The sequence below is a fragment of the Rhinolophus sinicus genome, chromosome 3 (assembly GCF_057876585.1).
Source record: "Rhinolophus sinicus isolate RSI-liver-muscle chromosome 3, RSI-T2T, whole genome shotgun sequence".
NCBI lineage: Eukaryota > Metazoa > Chordata > Mammalia > Chiroptera > Rhinolophidae > Rhinolophus > Rhinolophus sinicus.
In genome coordinates this window covers 154,478,028-154,502,921 of record NC_142503.1, presented here as the reverse complement: position 1 = coordinate 154,502,921, position 24,894 = coordinate 154,478,028, and the positions used below count along the sequence as shown (strand labels likewise).

The 24,894-nt window shown below is 39.0% G+C and overlaps 1 protein-coding gene across 9 annotated transcripts in view; it reads right to left on the bottom strand.

The window, feature by feature from the left end:
- Window positions 1-24,894, bottom strand: part of TLN2 (talin 2) — a 410,573-nt gene that overhangs the window by 159,521 nt on the left and 226,158 nt on the right. For all 9 annotated transcript variants that reach the window (XM_019755358.3, XM_074327637.2, XM_019755356.3 and 6 more), the window contains 4 exons: window positions 24,257-24,399; window positions 22,502-22,629; window positions 7,205-7,268; window positions 6,104-6,208 (listed from right to left, as the gene is read on the bottom strand). In XM_019755358.3, coding sequence (XP_019610917.2) covers window positions 6,104-6,208; window positions 7,205-7,268; window positions 22,502-22,629; window positions 24,257-24,399 — 440 coding nt within the window. The remainder of the gene's footprint in view (window positions 1-6,103; window positions 6,209-7,204; window positions 7,269-22,501; window positions 22,630-24,256; window positions 24,400-24,894) is intronic.

Sequence of the window (24,894 nt, the reverse complement as noted above, 5' to 3'; positions counted from 1 at the left end):
ATACAATTTCTGTGTCTGTGCTATTCTGTATGTGATCTCTTTGGCTCATATATTCTAAGTTGTTGTGATTTATACACACTACACACACACCAATGGGTTTTTTTTAATGCTGTTGATATATGTCTTGTCAATTTACTTGACTGATTTACTGAATTTTAAAATAACTCTAAAAATCAAAATGACTGTGCATGTTGTTGTGACATGTACAAGGATCTGCCGACTGAAAATTACAAAATATTGATGAAAAAAAATCAGAGGCTCTAATACTACATTCGTGGATTGAAAAACATCATAAACATATCAATTCTCCTCCAACTGATCTATTAACTTAAAGCACTTCCTATCAAAATCCCAGCAAGGTTTTTTTGTTGATATAAACAAGGTTGTTCTAAAGTGTATATGGAAAAGAAAAGGACCTAAAAGGGCTAAAACAATTTTGAAATAGAAAAAAGTGAAGACAATCGCTCAACTTGATATTAAAACTTACTATATAGCTAAAGTGATAGACACATAGATCAATGGAACAGAAGAGAACTCTAAATAGATCCATACAAATGTGTTCAACTGTATTTTGACAATGACACAAAAATAATCTACTGGAGAAAGGATAGTTCTTTCAATAAACAGTGCTGGAGCAACCGGACATCCACAGGCCAAAAATGAACCCTGACCTTAAACTGCACATCTTATGCAAAACTACTCAAAATGCATCATGGACTCAAACATAAAAGAGGGTAGAGGGGGTCAAATATATGGTGACAGAAGGAGATTTGACTCTGGACGGTGAACACACTATGCAATATATAGATGATGTATTATAAAATTGTATACTTAAAACCTATATAATTTTATTAATCAATGTCACCCAAATAAATTTAATTTAAAAATAAACCATTTAGAAGAAAACATGAGAAAATCTTTGAAGCCTAGAGTTAGACAAGAAGTTCTTAGACATAACAAATAAGATCCATAGAAAGAAAAATTGATAAAACATCTTTCATCAAAATTAAGAATGCTAGCTCTGTGAAAAACCTAGTTAAGAGGATGAAAACAGAACTACAAACTAGGAGAAAATATGTGCGAACTACATCTAACAATAGACTTGGGCCTAGAATACATAAAGAATTCTCAAAAAAAATCTAATTAGAAAATTGGCAAAAATCATGAACAGACATTTCATTGAACAGGATATCCAGATGACAAATAAGCACATGAGAAGATCAAAATCATTAGCCATTAGAGAAATGCAAATTAAAACCATAATAAATATTACTAAACACCTATCAGAATGGCTAAAATTAAAAAGAAATGATTCACCAAATGCAGAGAACAAGAAATTGGATTCTTCATACACTGCTGGTAAGAATGTAAAATGGTAAGTCACTCTGGAAAATAGTTTGGCAGTTTCTTTTAGAGTTAAACACGTCTTCTCATATGGTCTAACAATTGCACTCCTGGGCATCAACCCAAAGAAATGAACACTTACATTCACACCCAAATCTGTACACGAATGTTCATAGAAGCTTTATTCATAATAGCCCCAAACTGGAAACAACCTGAACGTTCTTCAGTGATAAATGGTTAAACAAACTGTGGTATATTCATGCCATGGAATACGATTCAGCAATAAAAAGGGATGGACAATTGATGTACATTATGACTGGGATGGATCTCAAAGGAATTATACTAAAGCCAATCTCAAAAGGTTACATATTGCATGATTCCATTTATAGAACATTCTTGAAATAAAGTTGAGGTGGACAAAAGATCAGTAGTTGCCAAGGGTGAGGGACCAGGGGAAGGGCGTAGGAGGCGTGGAAAAGCAGGAAGGGGTAGGTGTGTATGGCCGCAACAGGGTAGCACCACAGATACTTGTGATGACGGAATGGAGTTCTGCATTTTGTTACAGTGGTGGTTACATGGATCTATGTGTAATAAAACTGCACAGAACACACACAAGTGAGTACATGGAAAACATGAAGTCTGAGTGAGGTCTGTGGATTGTACAAAGTAGATTCCTGATTGTGATACTGTACTACAGTTACCATTGGGGGAAACTTGATGAAAGTTACAGGAAACTTCTCTGCATTTTTAAAGACACCTTTACTGAAATATAATTCACACACCATAGAATGCACCGAGTTGAAGTGCATGAACCAATGGATTTTAGTATATGTATAGTTATGCACAACTATTACCACAACTTTAGAACATTTTCATCACTTCAAACAAACAAAAAATCCTGTATCTTTAGCTACCACTCTCCTCTCCCCAGCCACCTGACCCCATTCCTAAGTAACCATCTGTCTCTATAGATTTGCCTGTTCTGGGCATTTCTTATCAATGGAATCATACAATATACCATATTTTGTGATGAGCTTCTTTCACTTAGCATAATGTTTACAGTTCATCCACCCTGTGGCATCTATCCGTACACTGCATTTCTTTCTTACGGCTGAATAATACTGCACTGTATGAGTGCACCACGTTTTGTTAACCTACTCACAAGCTGATGAAAATTTGGGTTGTTTCTATCTTTGCGCTAAATACTGCTATGAACATTTATGTATAGCCTTCTCTGCGGACATATGCCTTGAATTCTCTTGGGTATATATACCCAGGAGTGGAATTGCTAGGTCATGTGTCATCTCTGTTCAATCGTTTGAGGAACTTTCAGACTTTTCCAAAGTGGCTGCACCATTTTACATTTCCACCAGCAGTATATGAGGGCTCCAATTTCTCTACGTCTCCACCCACACTTGTTAATACCTACCTTTTTGATTCCCTGCATTATTTTTACAACTTCCTGTGAATTTATTACTTCAAGTAATTAAAAAATGATTCCATGTATCTTGTTATAAGATAAACAATCATAGCAATACATAATTTTGTTCCTTCATTTCCTAAAGTTATATTTAAAAAAATTTTTTTTTTTATATCTTACTGCATTTTCATGAACTTCCAAAACAATGTTGAAGGGTAACGTGTTAAAGGGTAACTTGTTCTGATCCCAATTTTTATAGGTTTCTCTCTAGCATTTCTTTATTAAGTAGGATACTGATGACAGGTTTGAAATACTCTGTCATGTTGAAGAAGCACACTTGTATTCCAGCATTTTAAAGGTATTTTAATAATGAGTGGGTGCTAAATTTTATCAAACACCTTAGTCGCTTTATATAAAGTGATCATATGATGCCATATATTTTTCCCAGCTTTACTGAAATATAATTGACATATAACATTGTAGAAGTTTAGGGTGTATAATATAATGATTTGATATATGTATACATTGCAAAATTATTACTACAGTGAGGTTGTATCTTTCACCTCACATAATTACCATTTTTTGTTATGTTGAGAACATTTAAGATTTACTCTCTTAACAACTTTCAAGTATATAATACTTGAAATACTACTGCTAACTATAGTCACCATGTGGTGCATTACATCTCCAGAACCCATTCCTCTTATAAGTTTGTGCCCTCCGACCAACATCTCATTTCCCCCACCCCGGTCCTGCGCAACCACCAGTGTACTCTGTTTCTATGATTTCAGCTTTTAAAACTTCCACTTGTAGGTGGGATCATATAGTATGTGTCTTTGTCTGACTTATTTCACTTAGTGTAATGCCCTCAAGATCCATTCATATTGTTGCAAATGGCAGGATTTCCTTTTCTATGGCTGAATAATAATAATATTACACTGCACATATGTACACACACACACACACACACACACACACACATTTTCTTTATTTGTTCATCAATGGACACATTGGTTGTTTCCACACCTTGGCTATTGTGAATAATGCTGTAATGAACATGAGGGTATAGATATCTCTTTGAGATAGTGACTTCATTTCCTTTAGATAATCATCCAGAAGTAAATGAGTGTACCACTCATTTCAAAATGGATCATATAATTCTATTTTTAATTTTTTGAGGAATCTCCATACTGTTTGCAATAGTGGCTTCACTATTCCTGAATTATTTCTGAATTCTTAGTTGTATTACTTTGAAAGCAGGGCAAACAATGGTCAAGCAAACATCAATCTCAATTTAAAAATAAAATGTATACTAAATAGGACTATTGAACCAAAACATTAAAGTAAGCAGTATTTTCACTTTTATTTATGGGACAAAAAATAAAGTGAATGAAAACCAAAATTCTGGTCTCTCATATCTATACGAAAGTTGTCAGTGCTGTCTACCTCCTTGACTTCTCTTCCAAGAGATGTCATTGAGAGAGAGAGAGAGAGAGAGAGACAGACAGACAGACAGACAGACAGACAGAGAGACGGGGGGGAGAGAGAGAGAGGGGGGGGGAGAGAGAGAGAGAGAGAGAGACAGAGAAAGAGAGACAGAGACAGAGACAGAGATAGAGAGAGAGAAGAAATGAAGAGAGGGAAGAAAGAAGTTATTTTGCCTTAAATACTTTTATAACAGAGCAGTCTTCATCTGATCAAATTTTCAAGACTCTGCTGCAATAACCAGAAGATCTGTGCTCTACCTCCAATTAATCCTACTGGACATGGGCAGATTTTTTTTTTTCAGGTGCTAAATTGTCTTCGGAGAACAATTTTTTTTTTCCCCTGCAACTTGCTGTTCAGTTTCTCTTCCTTTCTAATTACATGTAGTTTACTGTGTGCTATTTATTTTCCCACATTTACTGACCTGTATGCACATCACTGAAACTCACTCTGTGAAGACTGATGACATTAGTGGAAAATGATGTGAACACAAGAAATGAATTTCATACATGAAAGATTACACACACACAAAATCTCAAAATAGATGGAAAGTGATGCCAATATCAGTGGACATGCTGAAAATTTGTTTAATCTCTGTCCTTGTGAGGTATGGGAACTTAGCTGCCACCTATTACCCCTCAGAATAATGAATTAAAAACAAGTTCTTCTAAAACAAGTAGATCTTACCATGTGCTTATGGTGGGGGTGGGGAGCTAGGAAGGTGAAAGCAGGTCAAATAAGGTCACCCTAGTTAAGGGAGCACAGCCCAGTGGCTGGGAACCCAGGCTTTGGTGTCAGAGAGACCTGAATTCAAGTCCTTATGAAATGGTGTCCTTATGACTCCAGCTGAGTCATTTCACCTTCCAGAGTATCTGTTTCATCATTTTTAAAAGGAAGGTATAACTAGTACATTGTTTTGTACACCTGAAACTAATTTTTTTTAAAAAGGCAGTTAATAGTGATAGTTCTGTTGTATTGCTGATAGAGTTAAATGAGAAATGTCTGGCATACATTTACTTACCAAATGTTACTATGACTATTATATTGGGAAGTGGAGTCATTATAACCTAGAAGGCATTTTCACCATTTAAAAGTTCAATGATAGGTTAAAACTCCCACTAAATATAAGAAACTCAACTTATAAATTATCTTCCCTAAAAACGAAGTGATCCAGCTATGTTTTCGTCATTTGCAAGGGCCTGATATATTCTGGTGTAAAACTGAGACCTATTTGAAAAACAAAAAGATGGACTGAAATAGAGTACGTGAGCTCAGGATGTGCAAGGGAGAAATGAGGCTCAGTCAACTTAAGAACACATCTATCAAGCGTCTCTCTCTGAAATTCACAAGTTGAGTTTAAAAGACCCACCTCTTTCCTTATAGTAGGAAAACAAACAATTCTAGTGAAAACAGGTCTAAATACCACCGAACTCCCAAGACCCATCTACAAGTATACAAAGTTCCATATTTACCACAGGAATTCGGTTTAGTTTGCAGTGGTCAACAACCTTCCCTTAGTCCAGGGCACGCTTGATAGTCTTGAGTGAAACATTCTCAGGGGAAAGTCATAATGAGAAAAAGGAAACACGCCCCTGCAGTGGCTTTAGAGCAGTGTCAGCGAGCCAAGCCAAGACATAGCTGCTTGGAGGCCTGCGGGCAGCCAGGCTCACTCACCAGTCTCATAACTTACACACGTCATGTCTGTTTCACAGCTAAACTCGGGTCAGCATCATCCAGATGTTACATCTGCAAACCTAGGGGTCTAGGAACAACCAACCAACCTTAACAGCAAACACTTTAATGAAAGAAAACGAGGTGGCAGCAGCAAACACTCTGTCCACTGTCCCAACTCACCTTCACCAGGAAAAAGGACACACCATATGTCCGGAGGGACCGAGCAAGTTTGACGTACTTGACCTTGGCTTCTATTTCACTCATCTCTCCACAGTTCTTGTGCTCCTGCCAAAGTGATGGTAGTGGGACCAGTTATTGCACTCGGCCAGCAGGTGGATTTGGTGACAGACAGTTACTACATGTGGCGCATATATAGTGGCTACGACTGATCAGTAAGTGGCATTTGGGTGGGAGATGCCTCCATGACACGTTCCCACTGACAGAAAGCTCTAACATAGGGCTTCTTAACTAGAATTTCAGGCCAATCCCTACAGATTTTACAACTATATGCCCCAATTCATGCATGTGTAGAGTGGCAGGAACAGGGTCCACAACTGTAATCCGATTTTCAAAGGACTTCATGTCCCAAAAGGTTCAGAACCAACACTTTGAATGAGAGCCAGAAAAATGTTCTTGTCCAGGAGACATGTCATGCCAACATCCATCCAAAGTAACAGGCTATACAAACGCCTGGGCATCACAGCACTTGGAAATAATACCAGGTAAAAAAAGATATGCTTTATACACATGAAATTTATTGCAACTTATATTTATATGTCAACACCAAAGATGACTTTGATATTTTCAATTTACCAGCATGACGGTTTCATAGCAAAGTCGATGATAGGGCTTTTCTTACTAGTTGCCTAGAATATGCAACTCTGACTTTCAGAATATACCTGGATTTTTAAAAAGTATTTGTTCTCAAATTCTAGCTTCAAAAGAAACACATCTCAGGACATAGCAGCAACTTGTAGCTTCTCCAGTGCATTTTAATGGCAAATTGCCATGTTTCAATGCTACCGAGATAATGCCTTCGAAATTAAATGTATGCACATTTTTCTCAGAAGGGCCAAGTAACCTTTAGTAATAAGGTAAGGATTAAGATAATAAATCTGCCCAAAGTAGAACTGTCAGCTTCTTTACTCTTGAGTCACTAATCATTTATTATATAAGCAGAGTACATGCATGGGGTATAAAACTATCATATTCAGAGGTCCCTCTCATACTAATAAATGAGGACAGAGAGTGAGGAGAATAATAAATTCACATTCCCAATACCTGAAATATTCTCTTTTCAGCTCCTCTCTGCTTGATGTATTCTTTGGGCAGGAATTCCTTTAGACTGAGAGAGAGAAAGGAAAAGAGTTAAGGCATTTATCCTGTTCTCTGATGACATGGAAAGAAAAGACTTTCCGTAAAACTCACAGTTAAGTCACTAACTCTCCCAGTATTTTCTGGTATAATTAATAACAAACTGCCACATCCCACAATGCACTTAAATAGGACACAAATATAAAACCAGTCTGATAAAAAGGGCCAAGCTAACAAAGTTAAATGAGAAAGAATTTCCAGGATATACTGTAAAGTGACCACAAAGGGCACCAGAATGTACAGCATGCTATCCTTTGTAAGAAAGGGAGGAAATAGTTTCCATTTTATATTATTAACATATATTTTTAAAACAATAAAAGGATATACTTAGTATTAGTAGAAATGATTCTCTATGGGAGCAAGGGAAAAACAGGGAGAAGGAAACGAGGATGAAAACTAACCCTCGGTAAATATTCCTTGCTTTATACTTTTCACTTTAGAACCATATGAAATCACCAAGAGGGGAAAGCAACAACTGAAAATTGAAAGTGAACCAAAACAAATGAACTTAATAGTATATCAAGTTGACAGCATAACTATTAAGAGAAAAATTATTTCAAATAACATGAAAAACTGTCTCTTCACTCTACATCCCTAGTAAGATCTATCTTAAAGAGTAAATAAACCATAGACTTGTTAAATATGGATATTATTATTTTAAAACCAGTACTCTCCCTCCCTCTCCTACACACACACACACACACACACACACACACACACACACATACACACACTAAAATTAGGATATTACATAAGTAATATTATAAATGTTATATGTAATTAGGATAAAGTGAGTAATTATGTTAGTTGTCAGTAACCAAGATTTTTAGCATAAAAGAGATAAAAATATATTTTAAAATTTATTTTAAGTATAGTTAGCATACGATCTTATGTTGGTTATATTAGTTTCAGGTGTACAGTATAGTGATTTGACATTTTTATACGTTACAATGTGATCACCCTGCTAATTTTAGTCGTCATCTGTCACCGTGCAAGCTTCTCACAATATTATTGACTATATTCTCCTTCCCCTTTTCACCCATTCCCCCACCCTCTCTCTTCTGGTAACCATCCCTTAGGCCTCTGTTTCTATGAGTCTGTTTTTATTTTGTTTGTTTTGTTTTTAGATTCCACATGTAAGTGAAACCATATCTAAAAGAAAAAAAGTTAAAACCCTGCAATCTTTTATTTGAATTGGAAATACTGACCTGCATATCTGATACATTTTTCTTTTTCTAAAAAACATAATTTCTAGCTGTGTCCTTTTAGGGAGCTAAAAGCAAGCACAACCTGGTGGCCATAAGCACCGCCAGCGCCTTGACCAGGGGTCTTCAAATACCATTCCCACTAAAGAAATCAGAGATGACTGCGTGTAGCTCTGCGGCAGGAAATGCATAAAATGTCCTTGGGCTTCTTAGGCCTGAGATCAAAGAAGCTATCAAAATGACTAGAGCCAACACCAAGAAATAACCATTGGCCAAAAATAGTGCAATTTTTGAAACCTTATAGAAAAGAAGAGAGGACAGTGTAATGAACCCACCACCCAGCTTCAACAATTGTAATTCATGGCCATTCACGAAACATCTACTCCTTCACCCATATCCCCACGCCTGATGGGGCAATTTGAGCATGAGACAGAATGATCACCGCAATGAGGAAAAAACAGATCTATTAAAATCCATAAAGATCTTTAAAACAATCATTGGTCACCTTAAGAGGTTGCTAGGGCACCAACTCATACTGCAAACTGATAAAGAAAGGGAAAGAAACAAAGCTAGTAAGTGCAGAAGGAATAATAGAAGTCCAAAACCATCATTTTACAACTCTTAATGAAATCAACAATAGATCAAAATAAGTATGAGTGACTGCTAAAACCAGTAAGTGACATGTCAATGAGGAACTTCATAATATATGGGTCAATCTGATCAAACCCCACTGACCAATTTTAATATTAATAAAAGTGGGATAACCAGACAACATATGCCTCCTGACTGATGCAACAGGAAGTATACAGCACCCTCTAGGAAGTATTCTTCTCAATAAATAAAGAATAAGCAAATATATAATTGAATTTGAATTTAATTAAGACTCCAGATCTAAACATGAGTTTACAAAAAGAAAGAAGAACATGGTAAGAGAATACCTCCAGGATGCAGTCAGCCAAATCCCAACATGGGAAATTCTATAAAAATAACCCAGGTTCCTCAAATAAATGGCTTGGTGGTGGAAATGAAAGTACCAGATTAATAGAATTTTAAGAAACAGATACTACAAAGCTAGAGTAACAAAGACAGTGTAATACTGACATCAGAATAGACATATAGGTCAATGGTATATAATTGAGATTCCAAAAATTAACCCTTAACTTTAGTCAATTGATTTTCTTTTTTAAAAAAAATTATAGTTGGCATACAATGTTATATTAGGTTTGGTGTACAACATAGTGATTTGACATTTATGTATCTTATGACCTAATGACCATATAAGTCTAGTGACCCTTTGTCACAATAGATTTTCAACAAGGGTGCCAAGATACTTCAATGGGGGGAAAATAGTCTTTTTAACAAATGGTGCTGAGACAAATGGCTATCGACAGGTAAAACAAAGAAATTGAAACCTACTTCCTCACGCCATACACAAAATTAACTCAAAATGGATCACAGACCTAAACACAAGAGCTAAAACTATAAAACTCTTAGAAGAAAATATAGGAGTAAATCTTTATGACCTTGGGTTAGGCAAAGACTTTTTAGATACAATTTAGATGAATACAGCATTTAGATACAACACATGTATCAAAAGAAAAGAATAGATAAGTTGGACTACATCAAAATTAAACACTTTGAAATGCAAATAATGCCATCCAGGAAGTGCAAAAACAATGCACAGAAGAAAATATTTGGAAATTATATAATTGATAAGGGACAGGTATCCAGAATATATCAAAATGTTTACAAGTAAATATAAAAACACAATCCAATGGAAAAAATGGAGAAAGGATCTGAATAGATTTTTCTCCAAAGAAGATACACAAATGGCCAAACACACATGAAAATACGGTCAATATAGGTAGCCACCACGGAAATACAAAGGAAAACCACAGTGTGATACCACTGCAAATCCACTAGGATGAATACAATAAAAAAGACAGGTGATAGTAGGTGCTGGTGAGGGTCTAAAGTTGGAACCCTCATACGTTGCTGGTAGGAATGTAAAATGGTGCAGCTGTTGTGGAAAATAATTTGGTAGTCCCTCAAGACATTAAACAGCAATTCTACTCCTAGGTATACACTCAATAAAAATGAAAACATACATCCACATATAAAAATTTATATATGATTGTTCATAGCAGTATTATAATAGCCAAAAGGTGGAAACAACTCAAAAGTCCATCAACTGATGAATAGATAAAATATGGTTTATTCATACAATGGAACATTATTTGGAACAAGGAATTAAGTATGATACATGCTCCAACATGGAAAGCCTGCCCTAAGTGAAAGAAGCCAATAATATAAGACCACAAATTACATGATTCCATTTATATGAAATGTCCAGAATAGGCAAATCTGTACAGACAGAAAAGATCAGTGGTAGCAAAGGCTGGGGATGGGAATGGGGGAACTGAGAAACGACTGCTAATGGACAGATTTATTTTCAGAAAGACAAAAATGTTCTAAAATTAGATTGTAGTGAAGGTTCACAATCTTGTGAATATACTAAAAGCATTGACCTGTACACTTTAAATGGGTGAATTGTATGGTATGTGAATGATATCTCAATAGTATGATTGTTTAAAAAAAACAAACATAACCAAATATAATACATAGGCTTTTTTTGGATCCTGAACCAAGTATTATATGACATTTTTTAGACAATGGGGGAAAATTTAAGAGACACTGGGTATTAGATGAACACTAAAGATGAATATTAAAGAATTATTGCTAATTTTGTTGGCTGTTAGAATCGATTTTCTGTTGTATGTTTTTTAAAAACCATTAAATTATTATTATTTTTTTTTTTGGAAGAAGAAACACATTGAAGTACTTACAGATGAAATGACATGCCGACTGGGAGCTTCCTTAAAATGCCCCAGAAAAAAGAAGGCGGGAGGGACAGGGCAAGTCCAGATTCTGGCTACATTCAGACTTGAATAATGATACCTGGTCAATTTGCAAACCACCTTTAGACAAAAGCTTTAAGTACCTTTCCTGGAATTCAGAGATCTAGGTCTGAGCACCGGCAGAACACTCGGCCCCCAAGTCCGTCAGCAGGAGGGATCTAAGAAATATCCAAGAGGCAGGACCTCAGATGCTATGACTATAAGCAACTTTGTGGACAAAAATGAATGATTGCGAGATCTGTAAGGTACCCATGTCACAAAAGAGGAAGCAGAGTCACCGAGAGGCAAGGTGACCTAGCTAACGTCACAGGACTTGTTAGTAGCAGGGAGCTTCTGGCCTCCCAGACCAAGAGCAGATCCCCCAAACACACAGCTATTGCAGGCTTTCCCCAGGAACACACTTAAAATGACAGTGATGCAGCACCAGGAGCAGGCCACTGCCATGGGCCTCTGCACAGTAGCTCCTGCGCCATCGAAAAAGAGGGACCTGGTGAAGGTTCCTGAAATCACCCAAAAAAGAGCCCCATGCCAAACCCCTCAGAACAATGACTGGTACTAGAAGAACACCAGATGGTGTCCAGGGGCCAGGCAAAGGTAGACTAATACACTGGGCATTTATGGCAAGAAAGTTCTGTGCAGCAATAACCTGCCCTCAATTTAAACTCTGCAAACGAACCTTCCCATTCTTCAGTAGGTACTGAATCTTTCCTTGTTTAGAAGGTACCAAAAACAACTTCCAGAAGCTTCCACTAGGGGTGCTACCCCTGATGTTGCAAGAGTCAGTATGGGGGAGTTTATGTAAGGTATTTTAAAATATGAAGTGAATGTGTGTGCGCAAGGGCGGCGTGTATTTTCCCCGAGTAAATCAGCCAAGTGCACTGTGTCAGCACAGAGCTGGAAGGGGCAGGCAGCCTGTCATCACCGCCTGCCAGGCAGCGGTGCAGCAGTTCCAGCTCAGTTGTTGTTTTGATTACCAAACCCGAGTTTGGAAGGCTCCTAAGCATCTGGGACATGCACACAAATGAAATCTGTCAGCCTTCTCTGAGAAAATGGGTCCGATTGTCAAACCTGATTGAAATTTTTCTAATTAACCAAAGCGGCCAAGCAAAGTCCCTCCCACTGCGTCCTTAGGTATTCCCACCCTAAAAGCACAGCCGCCTGTAAGGACTGCATTTAGACCTCACGCCTCCTGCAAACGCGACTGCCAGCTTTTTAAACACAACCTTTTCTGAGTGCAGTAATAATAGATCCTCCTGTGGGGACAGAGCCAGGAGTGCAGTTTCCAGACTCTCAGCCTCAAGTGGAAAGGTGCTGGCTCAGTTAGTAAATGGCCATCAACTGTGATTGGATGGCCATCAGCTGTGGCTAGTTGGCCGTCAGTTGTAACCAGTGAGCTACTGGCCACTAATATAACTGCTGTGGCTATGCTAGCAGCAGATGGGGGCCTAGCAAGAAGATGGTGGCTGAGTCTGCAAGCGGCGCAGTGAGGGTTGAGAATTGTGTGGCTCCTGCTTCCTGTGTCTCCAACCCAGCCGCCAGCGAGAGTATAGTGGTATGACTCCCCTACCTATGGCTCCGTGGGTGTTCCTTTTTGGCCTCACCATATCCTGCATTCTTATGTGGGGAGCAGGAACAGAGACCCTGCAGTCCACCCCGCGTGACACCTCCCCTCACTAAGAAGGAAGACTATTCAAAGATCTTCTTACTAAGATGCCTGAGAGGTTGAAGCTTTGCAGTCAACAGACTCTTCTGTCATGAGCCCCCACTTCTACTCTGGCCAAGTTAGCTGTATTTGTTCTCCAGTCTTGCTGTTGGCTAGATACCATATGGTTATGTACCAAATCAACATAGCCCATAAACTGCTAAAATAGTACAAAAAGGGAGCTAGTGAAAGCTTCCTAAAGGTACATATTTACAAAATTAGATATATCTAATTTGTTAAATTAGATATGTGAGACAACTGTAAAACACTGAAAAGAAGAAAACTCATAAAACTAAAAATATTCTGTCTTCAGATTGCTTCACGATTGCCTTTAAATTCTTTCCTAGATGATATGGTTCATACAAGAAAAACAATACAGAACCCCAACTAGGAGAATCCTCACAAAGAAAATTTGGTTCTGAATCAAAAGACTGGCAAATGAGTGCATACGTTGAAAGTTAACATAGGGTTTTAGAGAGGTGGATATCATGGGTTCTGTACTTTAAATGACTTCTGGGATTATCCAACCCACTGTCAGGGTTTCCACTGTCAACAGCTGCCATGTATTGGAAGTCAAACACTGTTTCAGGTGCTGTACGTGTGTATACAGACTAACTCAATTCTGACAAAAGCCCTTGGAAGAAAATATCCCATTTTATACAGGGAATTTGAGGCTCAGTGATGCTAAGTATGTTGCTTACGGGCATAGCCAGCACCTTATGCCTCATCTGTGGGCCCTTGAGACCATGCTTGAGCCACTCCAAATCCCAGTCCCTCCAAGTCACCCTTTAGTCAAAAGATACACCATATGATCAGGATTTCAGAATCTGCAAAGAGGAGACAAGTAACAGAAACACCTAATCAGATAGTGATACTAATCATGATGATGGCAATTTTTCAGAAATGCCCAAAGCTATTGAATGAAGGGAGAGGAATTTAATAAACACATTTGGGGGAACAAGGTCTGGATTCAAATCTAGGTGTTCACTAAAACCTCATTTTCTTGTATAAAATTTAAGCTCCTTCTACAAGTAATTCCAAGAGGTGTCCTAAAGAGGTGCGCTGGTCTGGCAATAAGTATGCAAGACCATGGAAGGCGGCTATGACTTGGGGAAATGTTAATTGCTTCTCATCTGTCCCAGAGCTGCCACTAAGTAGCTGCATGACCGTGGGCCAGTCACTACCTCTCTAAGCTGGTTTTATCACCTGAAAAGGAGACAGGATTCCTAGGTAGTATTACTGTTCGTATGAACTGCAAACAATTCCTAAGGAGTGAAGGCATCAATGCGAGCACACAAAGCGGTGCAATGTCCCCCCCCAGCACAGGGGAGGAATGAGAGGGAGGGAAGGTACAGAGATGGGACCAGGACAGTGTCACCCTAAGGACACTGGAACACCCAGGTTTCCCCAGTCCCATCTTTATGTTGAATCACCACATAACTGACAGTAACATCTCAAATTTGGTATCACAAAGTGTGGGCCCAGGACCTGCGGTATTAGCAGCACCAGGGAGCATGTTAGAAGTGCCAATTTTCAGGCTTCCCCCCAAACCCACTGAATAAGGGGCTCTGGAGGTGAGGCCCAGCAGTGTGTTTAAATAAGCCCTCTAGACGATTCTGATGTGCGCTGAAGTTCGAGAACTTGGATTTGAATCCAGACTCAAAGATGACAATGTCGGCATCATTGAGAGAGTATTGGATAAATCCTGGTAAGTGAGGTGATGACACAGGTGGAAGGAAGCATTGGTCGAGTTGGTAATACTTAGGGTAGGAAGAAGTAGAGAGCGAAGATGGCATGGGAAAAGCACGGGAAAGGGTTTGAGGACCAATCTCAGACACACAGCGGTTCTGTACCCCTGAGCCAGCCCGATGCCCTTTAGTGTAAGGACAGGAATCCACAGAGTCTCACAGATAGCGGAGGGCAGGATAAATTCAGAGGTTCCTGGTTTGAAAGTATTTGGGGCAGTTGGGACCAACCATAGGAGGCTGCTGCTAGGAGGACCACTGAATGCTCACCATCTCCCCAGATGGAGAGGAGCTCTAGCCCAGGACGGAAGCAAATAAAGAAACTCCAGGGTGGGTAGCGGTGAGGAATAGGAGGTGAGATAGAGCTGGCGAAGAATAAAAGCGGAAATGTCTGCTTCATTGTTAGTTTGAAAACAGAATCTACAGCCAAATTATTCTGACAAAAGCCCAACAGAAGACCAACTCTGAAGGAGGAATATATGTTTGAACAGATGCCTAGAGAAAAACTGACTTAAGACCTCCTACTGTGTCAAAAGCTTTGCTTGTTGACAGGAGAATTATCTGGAGTTTGAGGGGGAAATTTTCCAAGTCCACTTTAAATTCTTTCTCAACAGAGATTCCTACCCTGTGTTGCACTGTTTTCTCAGTAAAATACTTCTGAGGAATATGCAAACAGGACGAGGGCGCTCCGGTAATCTAGGATGGGAAGTTTCCATATTTGCTTGTCACCTACTTGCTTTCCCTTCAACCACTGGCCCGTTCATTCCTGCAGCATCCAGAGTCATGGAACCTGTTTGTGTGACCACCAACGCCTATTAATTTTGCCTTTGCCACATGTTTCCTATACGACCTCAAGTGAATACGAGCTTTTATCGTCTCACACACAGACTATTGCAACTATCTTTATAAAAGAAATGTTAACTATGGAAACATACAGGAAAGTATATACTTCATAATTTGTATACCTATCACCAAGGATAAAAACATGTTACCACGTTGTCCTATTTGCTGTGACTGCTACCTCTCTCTTTGTTTTTAAAGAAATAGCTATTACAGATTTAGCTCAAGTCCCATAGCCTCCTTTCTCTCCCTAATGGCAGTCGCTTTCCTGAAGTTAGTTCTCATGAATATTTTATGTTCCTACATCTCCTTGTATCTATAAACAATATAGTCTCTTTGTTATTTTTAAATTCAACAAATTCATATTCTGAAATGTCTTGTTTTTTCTGTAAAGCACTTTGGTGTTTTCATACATTTAAATTTGTGCCCACCTACTGGACATGAAAGGCTATATCTTTATTGATTTTGCATTTTGAATTACTTCTGAGGCTGAAAATTTTTCCACATCTTTCTTTATAAGAAAGTTGAATTTCCTCTTCTCTAAGGTGCCTATTGCTATCCTGGGTGATCTTTGTCTAGGAAGATGTTTCTTTTCTTTTTAATATTTTCTGAATACTCATTTGTTCTTTATAGTATGCATTGCAAAAATGCAAATTTCTTCCTCCAGTCTGGAGCTTCACTCTTAATTTGGTAATATATTTCACCTCATGTTTTATCTTTAATTAAGCTAGGTTTATCAACCCTTAGAACTCTTGTACCACCCAATTCATTGTTACAGCTTTGTAAGAAATTGGGATGGTTGTGTGAATCCTCTGTGTATCTTCAGTAAGCCTTGGTCATTCTTGATCCTTGACTAATGCATATTAATTTTTTAATAGCTTTATTGAGATAGCCATATTATCTGAAGTAACCGGGGCACAGATTTTGGTTTGTTGTTTTTCGACTGGTATATTTTAAACTGATAGGGAAATTTCTTTCAAGATTATAGATCTATCCAGATTTTCTAATTATCCATTTTGTCTAGGTTTTCAGTATTTTGGGCTTCAAGTTCTCATTTTCAGTCTATTATTAAAATCGCTTTATCTGAAGTTCTGCCCCATTGTCATTACTAATAACATTTATTTTTGCATTTTTCTTCTCTTGTTTTTCTTGATCATACTTACCACCAAATAGTTACATATGTTATTAATTTTTTCAAAGCAGCAGGTTTGGGTTTTGTTGATTCTATGAATTCTATGTCATTACCTTCTCTTGACTAAAATATTTTCTTCTATTTGAATCGTGTTCTACTTATCACTCCCTGAGGGAGGTATGTTAAGTTATTCCACTACAATTGTACATCTAAAATTCTCCTTGTAATACTTTCTATTTTTCTTTTGTATATTTTTAAGGTAATGTTAGGTGAATACAGGTTCACAATTAATATACCACCCTGGTGAGTTAATCCGTCTAGCTTTATAATGACCTTTATTGCCTCTACTTAAGTTTGGTTTGCCTTACAAACCCATTTTGTGTGACATTAAATGTAGCTTCTCTAGCTTTTACTTAACTATTTCCCCAGTGCATCATTTTCTATGCCTTTAAACTATCTTCTGTCCTTAAATTTAAGTGTGTCTTTTAGAAATAGTACAGAGCTGGACTTTTAAAAAGTGCCATCCAAAACGAGAACTTCTGGCTACTAACTGTTACGTTTGATTTACTTATACAGTTGACCCTTGAACAATCCAAGTGATAGAGATGCTGATCTCATGCATCAAAAATCCGCATGTAATTCTGAATGCCCAAAAACTTAACTCCAGTTGGCCTTCTATCCCCAGATTCAACCAACTGCAGATTGAAAACCGTGTTTTTTATCCATGGTTGGGAATGTGAAAATACTGTTTTTGATCCTAGGTTGGTTGAATGCACAGATGTGTAACACACAGATACAAAGGGCTGACTGTATTTGTTGAGAAAAAACTGCATATGAATGGATTTGTGCAGTTCAAACACGTGTTGTTCAAGGATCGACTGCAATTGCTACGATGCCTAATATATTTAGAAGTATAACTTATTTCTTATTTTGTACATTCTATTTGCCATACTTTTGCTTGCTTTGTTTCCATAATCCACCCTGTTCAACTCCTACTGTATAGGTCAAGTTGCTTGTAACTCTTCTTCACTCTCTACCCGCCACTGGTTTGGAAGTTATACAGTATCTTTCCGTGGTTTAAGGCTACCAATCTTTCCCCAACATTTTATTATGAAAACTCTCAAACACACACAATGTTGAAAGAATTATACAGTGAACATTCTATACCCATCACCTAGAGCTATCTTTAATTTTATCACATAGACTTAAGATCTAAATTTTATCAGTACATCTAATCTTCTTTGACACAGTACAGCCCACAGAAGGCTATGACTCTAATCACTTCTTAAAGTTCCCCACCGTGTTTTCAAGGGGTCTGAAGTTAGTCACCGTGTTTTCAAGGGGTCTGAAGTTATGATAGGTTTTGTTGTTGCTGTTTTAAGAGTCAATGTTTCTTTACCTTATGTGCCTTTTATTTAGTTAAATTCCATGACCAACATTGTTCCTTGCACCATACTCTTGCCACCTTTCTAGAAACAATTTACTGTAGTCCTCACAGCCTGCACTGAAACTTTTGGAATCCTAAGTAGACCACCCTGCATTCAAAATATAAAGGTTAGACATTATGGAAATCAGATGTTGGCTCCCCATAATAGCAAGTTTTGGCTCCCCATAATAGCAATTTCATGTTAATTTGCTAAACAGACTGCAGTCTCAACAACAGCAAAGATATTCTATATAATATCTCCTTGTATCTTCCCTGTACCTGGCACAAAAGAACACATATATAAAGTCCTCCATGAGTTAAAGAACACCACATGGCATGCTTTCTGCAGATACTTTCTGAACACAAAAGAGCGTAAAGTATATATATATGATCACTGGATTGTGTTGTTTACACTTCATGCTCCCATAAAATGTCCCTTTCTGGGACTCTCTGGAGATGACCTGAAGAACAGTGTCATGATATAAAGCACATCAGACTGGATTTGGGAGATCTGGTTGTTTTCTGGCTTCCAGATCTCCCTGGTTCCGTGTGTGTATCTCTTGCACCTATTTTCTCCATCTATAGAGCAGGCAGGGGACAATAAATAATCCTTAAATCCATGAAAACTCTGAAAAATCTTTTTGTCTCTGATTTTCGTTATTCGAAATGATACCTTCACCAAGGTGGTAGTGAGTCCAGAAATCATTAAAGGGCCTAAAGAGAGGTGCAAAATAATCTTATAAAAATGTCCATGGTATGCTGACTGAACAAAAATGTTAAACACATTTTCAAAAAATTAAAAGAAATGTACTTGCTAAACATATGTCACCTAGAAGCTATGTGGGTGCAATCTCGGCCTGGCTCTGTGACAAGTCCAACCATCTCACTAATTTATTTATTTACCTTTTAACTCTGAATTGTTCAAGCAGATAGTACATATTGAAAGCTAGATGGGGAAAAATATAAAGCCTGGCCCATCCAGTCACTGGGGACAGCCCAGGCATGTTATCTCTGAACAGGCTCCTAGTATCCATCATACAATCAGGGAAATGCGGCCTTACTGTTTTGTGTTAATTAAAAGGAGACAAACATTCTCAGGAAGTTTTACTTGTATGATATGTAAAATAATGTGTGCAATTAAACATCTACATTAAATGAAAATGCCTCATTACCTAGACTAGGTTTGGTCTAATTAAAAAGTAAATCAAATTCATAAGGAAAAATAATTGCCACCGGGCATAATAAGCTTGCTTTCATTTGAATCTTAGTAAAGATACACATACCACTAAAGGCATGAGTTTCATGCAATACAAGGTTGGACAATTAAGTTCGCGAACACATCCTAGAAAAAGTGCTGCATCCCTCATTGCTGAATATCACTATAGTCACCTTCGAAGTACTCCCCTTGGGAAGCTATGCACCGACCCCAGTGCCTAGTCCACCTTTCAAAGCAATTTTGGAACTTTTTCTGGAAGGGCCATCAGAGCTGTTGCCGTATTACCCTTGATGTCCTGAATGTCATCAAAATGTCTTCCTTTCAATATTTTCTTGATCTTCGGGTAAAGAAAGAAGTCATTGGGATCCAGATCAGGAGAGTAGGGAGGGTGTTCCAATACAGTTATTGGTTTACTGGCTAAAAACTCCCTCACAGACAGTGCCGTGTGAGCTGGTGCATTGTCGTGATGCAAGAGCCATGAATTGTTGGCGAAAAGTTCAGGTCGTCTAACTTTTTCACACAGCCTTTTTAGCACTTCCAAATAGTAAACTTGATTGACTGTGTAGTTGGTACAAATTCATAATGAATAATCCCTCTGATATCAGAAAAGGTTAGCAACATTGTGAACTTAACTGTCAGACCTTGTAATCTCAGTATTAAGAAAACTGACTAAATACAAGTGTTTAATGTTGGTTACCGCAGATCATTAAGAGAAGGGACATCTTTAACGGAGTGTCGTACGCAGCATGCCACAGGCCTAGTAATCGCAGAACACTAAGAGCAATACCAGTGTGCTGACAGTGTCTGTCATCCCCACACACAAGCAGTCAGCGGTACAAAAACATTCCCCATGATGTAGTTGGCACAACCAGCGACACTCAGAATGAGACCAAAAGACCTTGTAATCACGTGTTAAAGTACTTTCCTCATTTTGCTGCATATAGGGAGACCAGCAAAAGGGACAACTTTGAAAGTAGGATTCCCTTTATACATGACAGGACCCAGTGTGAGCAGTCAGAAGCTACTAGCAGAAAAATTCTACGTAACCGAGCAAGCCACGATTCCTGTGCACAACTCTTCTTCCACATCTGTCACATAAAATACACTGCTTTCTTAATTCCCATGGGCGCCCTGAGAATTAGCTGTCCCAAAACTCTACAGAAAGGCATTAATGAAATGACTAGGGAAGCATCATCATTTTAAGCACCCAGTGAGTGGCTACACTTAGATCACCTTCTCATCAGGGCCACATAGACTTACAGTTAAGAAAGCCTAAAAACAGGCAAACGTCTTATTTAAAAACTTCTGGTTCATAAATCTTTTCTCCATCTTCTCCTATTCTTCATCAGTCACTTAAAGAAACATACAGACACAAAAGATGTTGTTTCCTCCAGGGCCTAATGAGTTCTTAGTGTTTACCTATCAATTTCCATGGCCATCATCCACAGGTTTATGACACCAAATGTATCTGAGGGACCAGCTGTGAGGTTTAAATGGGGAAACGGAAACTACTAAAAGATGGTGTGCACATGGTCTTTCATAAGGCGTCTGGGTTGTCACAGAACAGAGAGAAAGGCAAGCGTCCCGCAGCTCCTGCAGGAAGCAAGCCAAACCGACTGGGTACAAATGGGCCCTCAGGAACACTTGGCCATATGACTCATTCGGAGAATATAGAACAAAGAAGTGACAGGACCTGTTCAAAGCTATTCTCAAGGTCACTGTACAGTATAGTGTAAGACAAAGCATCATATTGGAAAAACTCCATGGGATTCACTAATCCAAGAGTAGAGTTCTTTTGAAACAACTCAGCTTAGACCCAACAGCATGTTGGCCAGGCATTCTCTGCCACTAGCAGAAAAGCCAAGTTTTCTTCCTACTCCAGGGCATATGATGGTCCCTACTACTTTCCACCAAAGTGCAAGTGGGGTCACAGCCAAATACGTATTTATGTTATCCTCTCCCCTCCATACCCTTGGACACAACGGAATGGATGACCTACTCGACACATCTCACATTGGTATATCCTGCAGGAAACCTGACACCTGCCCACCCCCAGTCAACATCAGTGGCAGGACCCCATTTCCACAGCCTCTATAAGTTGCATTCTAGGTGACAGCATGATATTGATCTTGTCAAGACCCTCTGAAGTGATTTTTTTTTTTTTTTTGGCTCAGCCAAATGTTTCATCTGCCTGAAGAGGAAACAGAAGAGAGCCAGAGAAGGGGGGGAGGATGACAGATAAAAGAAAAAGAATGTTACCAGAGGAAAAAACATACAAAACCCTTGAAGAAGCCCCCATCAAAACAGAGAAAATCACCTCTACCAGCAGCCACTGTATCGCTGGGCTTGTCCTGCTGGTATTTCTAGGAAAGCAACCCTCACGCCCATGTTCTGTGGGGTCAGGGTGAGTCTGTGGGGTTCGCTTTCTCTTCACTCTCTGAGTATTGAGCCAGAAAAACATACCCACATCGTTTTATACAAGAAGCAAAGACCAGATGGGTGAAAAGAGCAGAGCAAGTATTTAATGTGTATGCTATCCTTTTGGAGCAACAAAGAATTCATAAGATTGTAACAAAGAATGTGAAGCTCTGTCTTTTATACTCTGTTTTTCTCATATAAGAGTCTTAAAAAGAAATGAAAGATGACAAAATTTGGCCTGGTATGAAGAAGGAACGTTTTTACGGTCAGAGATTTCAGAAGATGGAGGACATGAGTTCCTCAACTAGAGGACAGACTAGACAGACCATATAGCTCGGTGGGAGTGCGACAGATTCTGTGGTCTACAGGAACTCACAGGTGCCTGAATTCGGACCAGATAACCACAGTCATCCCCCACTGACTATCCAGGACTCTTGCTTCTCCAAGGTACACAAAGTAGATCACATACTCAACTGAGTAAAAGCTAACGATCTCACTATTGGTTGAAACTACGGTATGTATTTTATGTAGCTAGCTCAAAAAAAAAAAAAAAAAAAGTGAAAAGAAAAGAAGAGAAAAAAGAAAAACAAAAGGTCATTTACTCTAGGAATCCGGGTTTGTGTTTGTGTTCCACATGAGGTCCAAATTGTATCTGGGCTTGAAATCCACCAAACTCACAAGCCTTCTCGAAGGAGACAGGGTGGGAGCCGTTCAGTATATCGTCCCGAGCCTGAAACATAGGAGGAAGCAAAAAGCATCAGGAGCTTGGGCGGAGGACACATTCTATCTGTTGACACATTCCTGAACCTGGGTGCACCCTCCCTGTGGAGCAAGGGGAAACATGCCAGCTAACCCACAGCCAACCCACATTCAGGACTCTTGGGAGTCACTGTAGCACAGTAGGAGTAAGGCAAAAAGAAAACAAGCCTTTGCCCCAAATTGCTTATAGATGGACAGCATCAGCAGTGTCCAGTATATTAAAACTAAAGCTTGAGTATAATCTAGGGAGGTAGAAATAGATCGTGAAAAATAGAGGCAAAGAGAAATCCTTGCGAAATGACTAGATTCATAGAGGTGGGAAAATAGAAATACAATAGAAATACAATAGAAAATAGAAATACAATACTTTTTATGACCCTAAATAATAAAGCGAACAGAAGAATTATCTAGAAGCAAAATCAACTCAATTGCCATCCCAAGGTAAATAAGGGAGAGGAGAGGGAGAGAGACAGTCAGACACAGGAACTCAATACTGCAGACATTTCGGGGAAATGACAAGCAGAGACACAGTCCTAGAATCAGGAACTCACTGAAGTTCTTCTCCCAGTCCTTGACCATCACTGCTACTGCTCTTTATTCCTTTTCTTTCTGTCTTTCCTTTCTCTAGCTAAATGAGCCCTCGATCACTCTCAGATGGACACTCTAAGCTGTGGCTCTGAGCCTTAAAACAAACAAGCACTTCTTATTGCCCTGATATCTCCCTTCCTTCTGGCCTTCCAGCCTCTTTTCTCCTAGCCCTCCCTCCATCTACTAACTAAAGAATCAGCAAACTTTTCCTGTAAAAGGCCTGATAGGAATCATATCAGACCATGTGGGCCAGGCTATCTGTCAGAGCTACTGAACCCTTGCACGGGAACATGAGAGCCGTCATGGACGATATGTAAACAATTATGTGGTGCATAAGGGGATTTACGATGTGTAATGTCAACGAATGAGCTCTGTTCCAATAAAACTTTATTTATAAACACAGGTAATGCTATGGCTGCATTTTTTTCTGTGGGCACATAGGTAGATAAAAGGAAGAGGAAGGGAAGGAGGAAAAGAAAGAATGAGAGAAGCGCGAAGGGGGGAAACATGGATGTTTTCCTTGAGACAAAAGGAATCTAGGGGACTATCTAACGCAAAGCCCACATCTTACATATTGGGAAACTATAAGTCAGATAAGTTAAATGACTGTTGAGTTTAAACAATTAGTTGGCGGTAAAGAAAAAGGTTATTGAGAGAATTATCACTCAGTTAATGAGAAGTACTGATTTCCTGACCAATATTCGCTTGTATTCTAAGATGCTAAAAAAAACTTTAGTGCATTTGAAGTGGAGCACTGTTTAAGAGTCGCAAAGCCAGGCAGAGAGGGACAGTACCAGCCACCAGTTCCCTCTGGGTGGCCAGCAGCTCCTATCCAACAGCAGCCTGCACCACAAGCAAACATGTGTGAGGAACCCAGGAGCAGCGCCCCCTGGGAACTTCAAGCCCCACACATGATGGAAGCCAGAGCCCAGCTTCCACTCAGCACGAGTCATAACCAGGGGCTTCCTGAACTCTCGTCAACCTCCATGTCTAAGTGTCTCATACGGTACCTGAACATAGAGCAAGTTCAGCTGCACAGGGTCTCGCGAGTCCACATTCTGATCCGAGTAAAAGAACTTCCGTCTAAGCAGCAACGTTTCGTTTTCATCTACTCCTTGTTCTCTGAATGTTCGGCTGTGATCCAGCCAATTTACTGCAACACAAGATCGATGAAAGAGCGGTGCTTATTTTTCCTCTTAGTTCAAGGGGAGTTAGCAAAACAGCAGTATGATACAGATACGGACGTCTATAATGCTGATATTCTGATATGGGTACTTACGTTAGAATAGTGGTTTTCAACTTTGCAAAGTAATTTCACATGTGCCACCATGTACCACATGACACACTGAAAAGCAAATGAGAAGAAATTCCCAGCCATTCCTAAAGTTAGTTACAGCCCCGTTATGAATTTATAATATGCCCCCTCCCTCTGGGGGTTAAAAGAAATAAGGAAATCGGTGCTTTATGCCAAGACAACCAAGTTAGCGTTTTCCTTTAAGTCTAGAGTGGATATTTCAGTCTCATCGGGTGAAATAATTTATAAACTGGGCATAATGAGTTACCACTGACCTTAAGTAGAAAAGAGGAGAAAAATTAAAGTAATTGTGGGGAGGGGAGAACAGGACACTCAGGGGTGGAGGATGGTAGA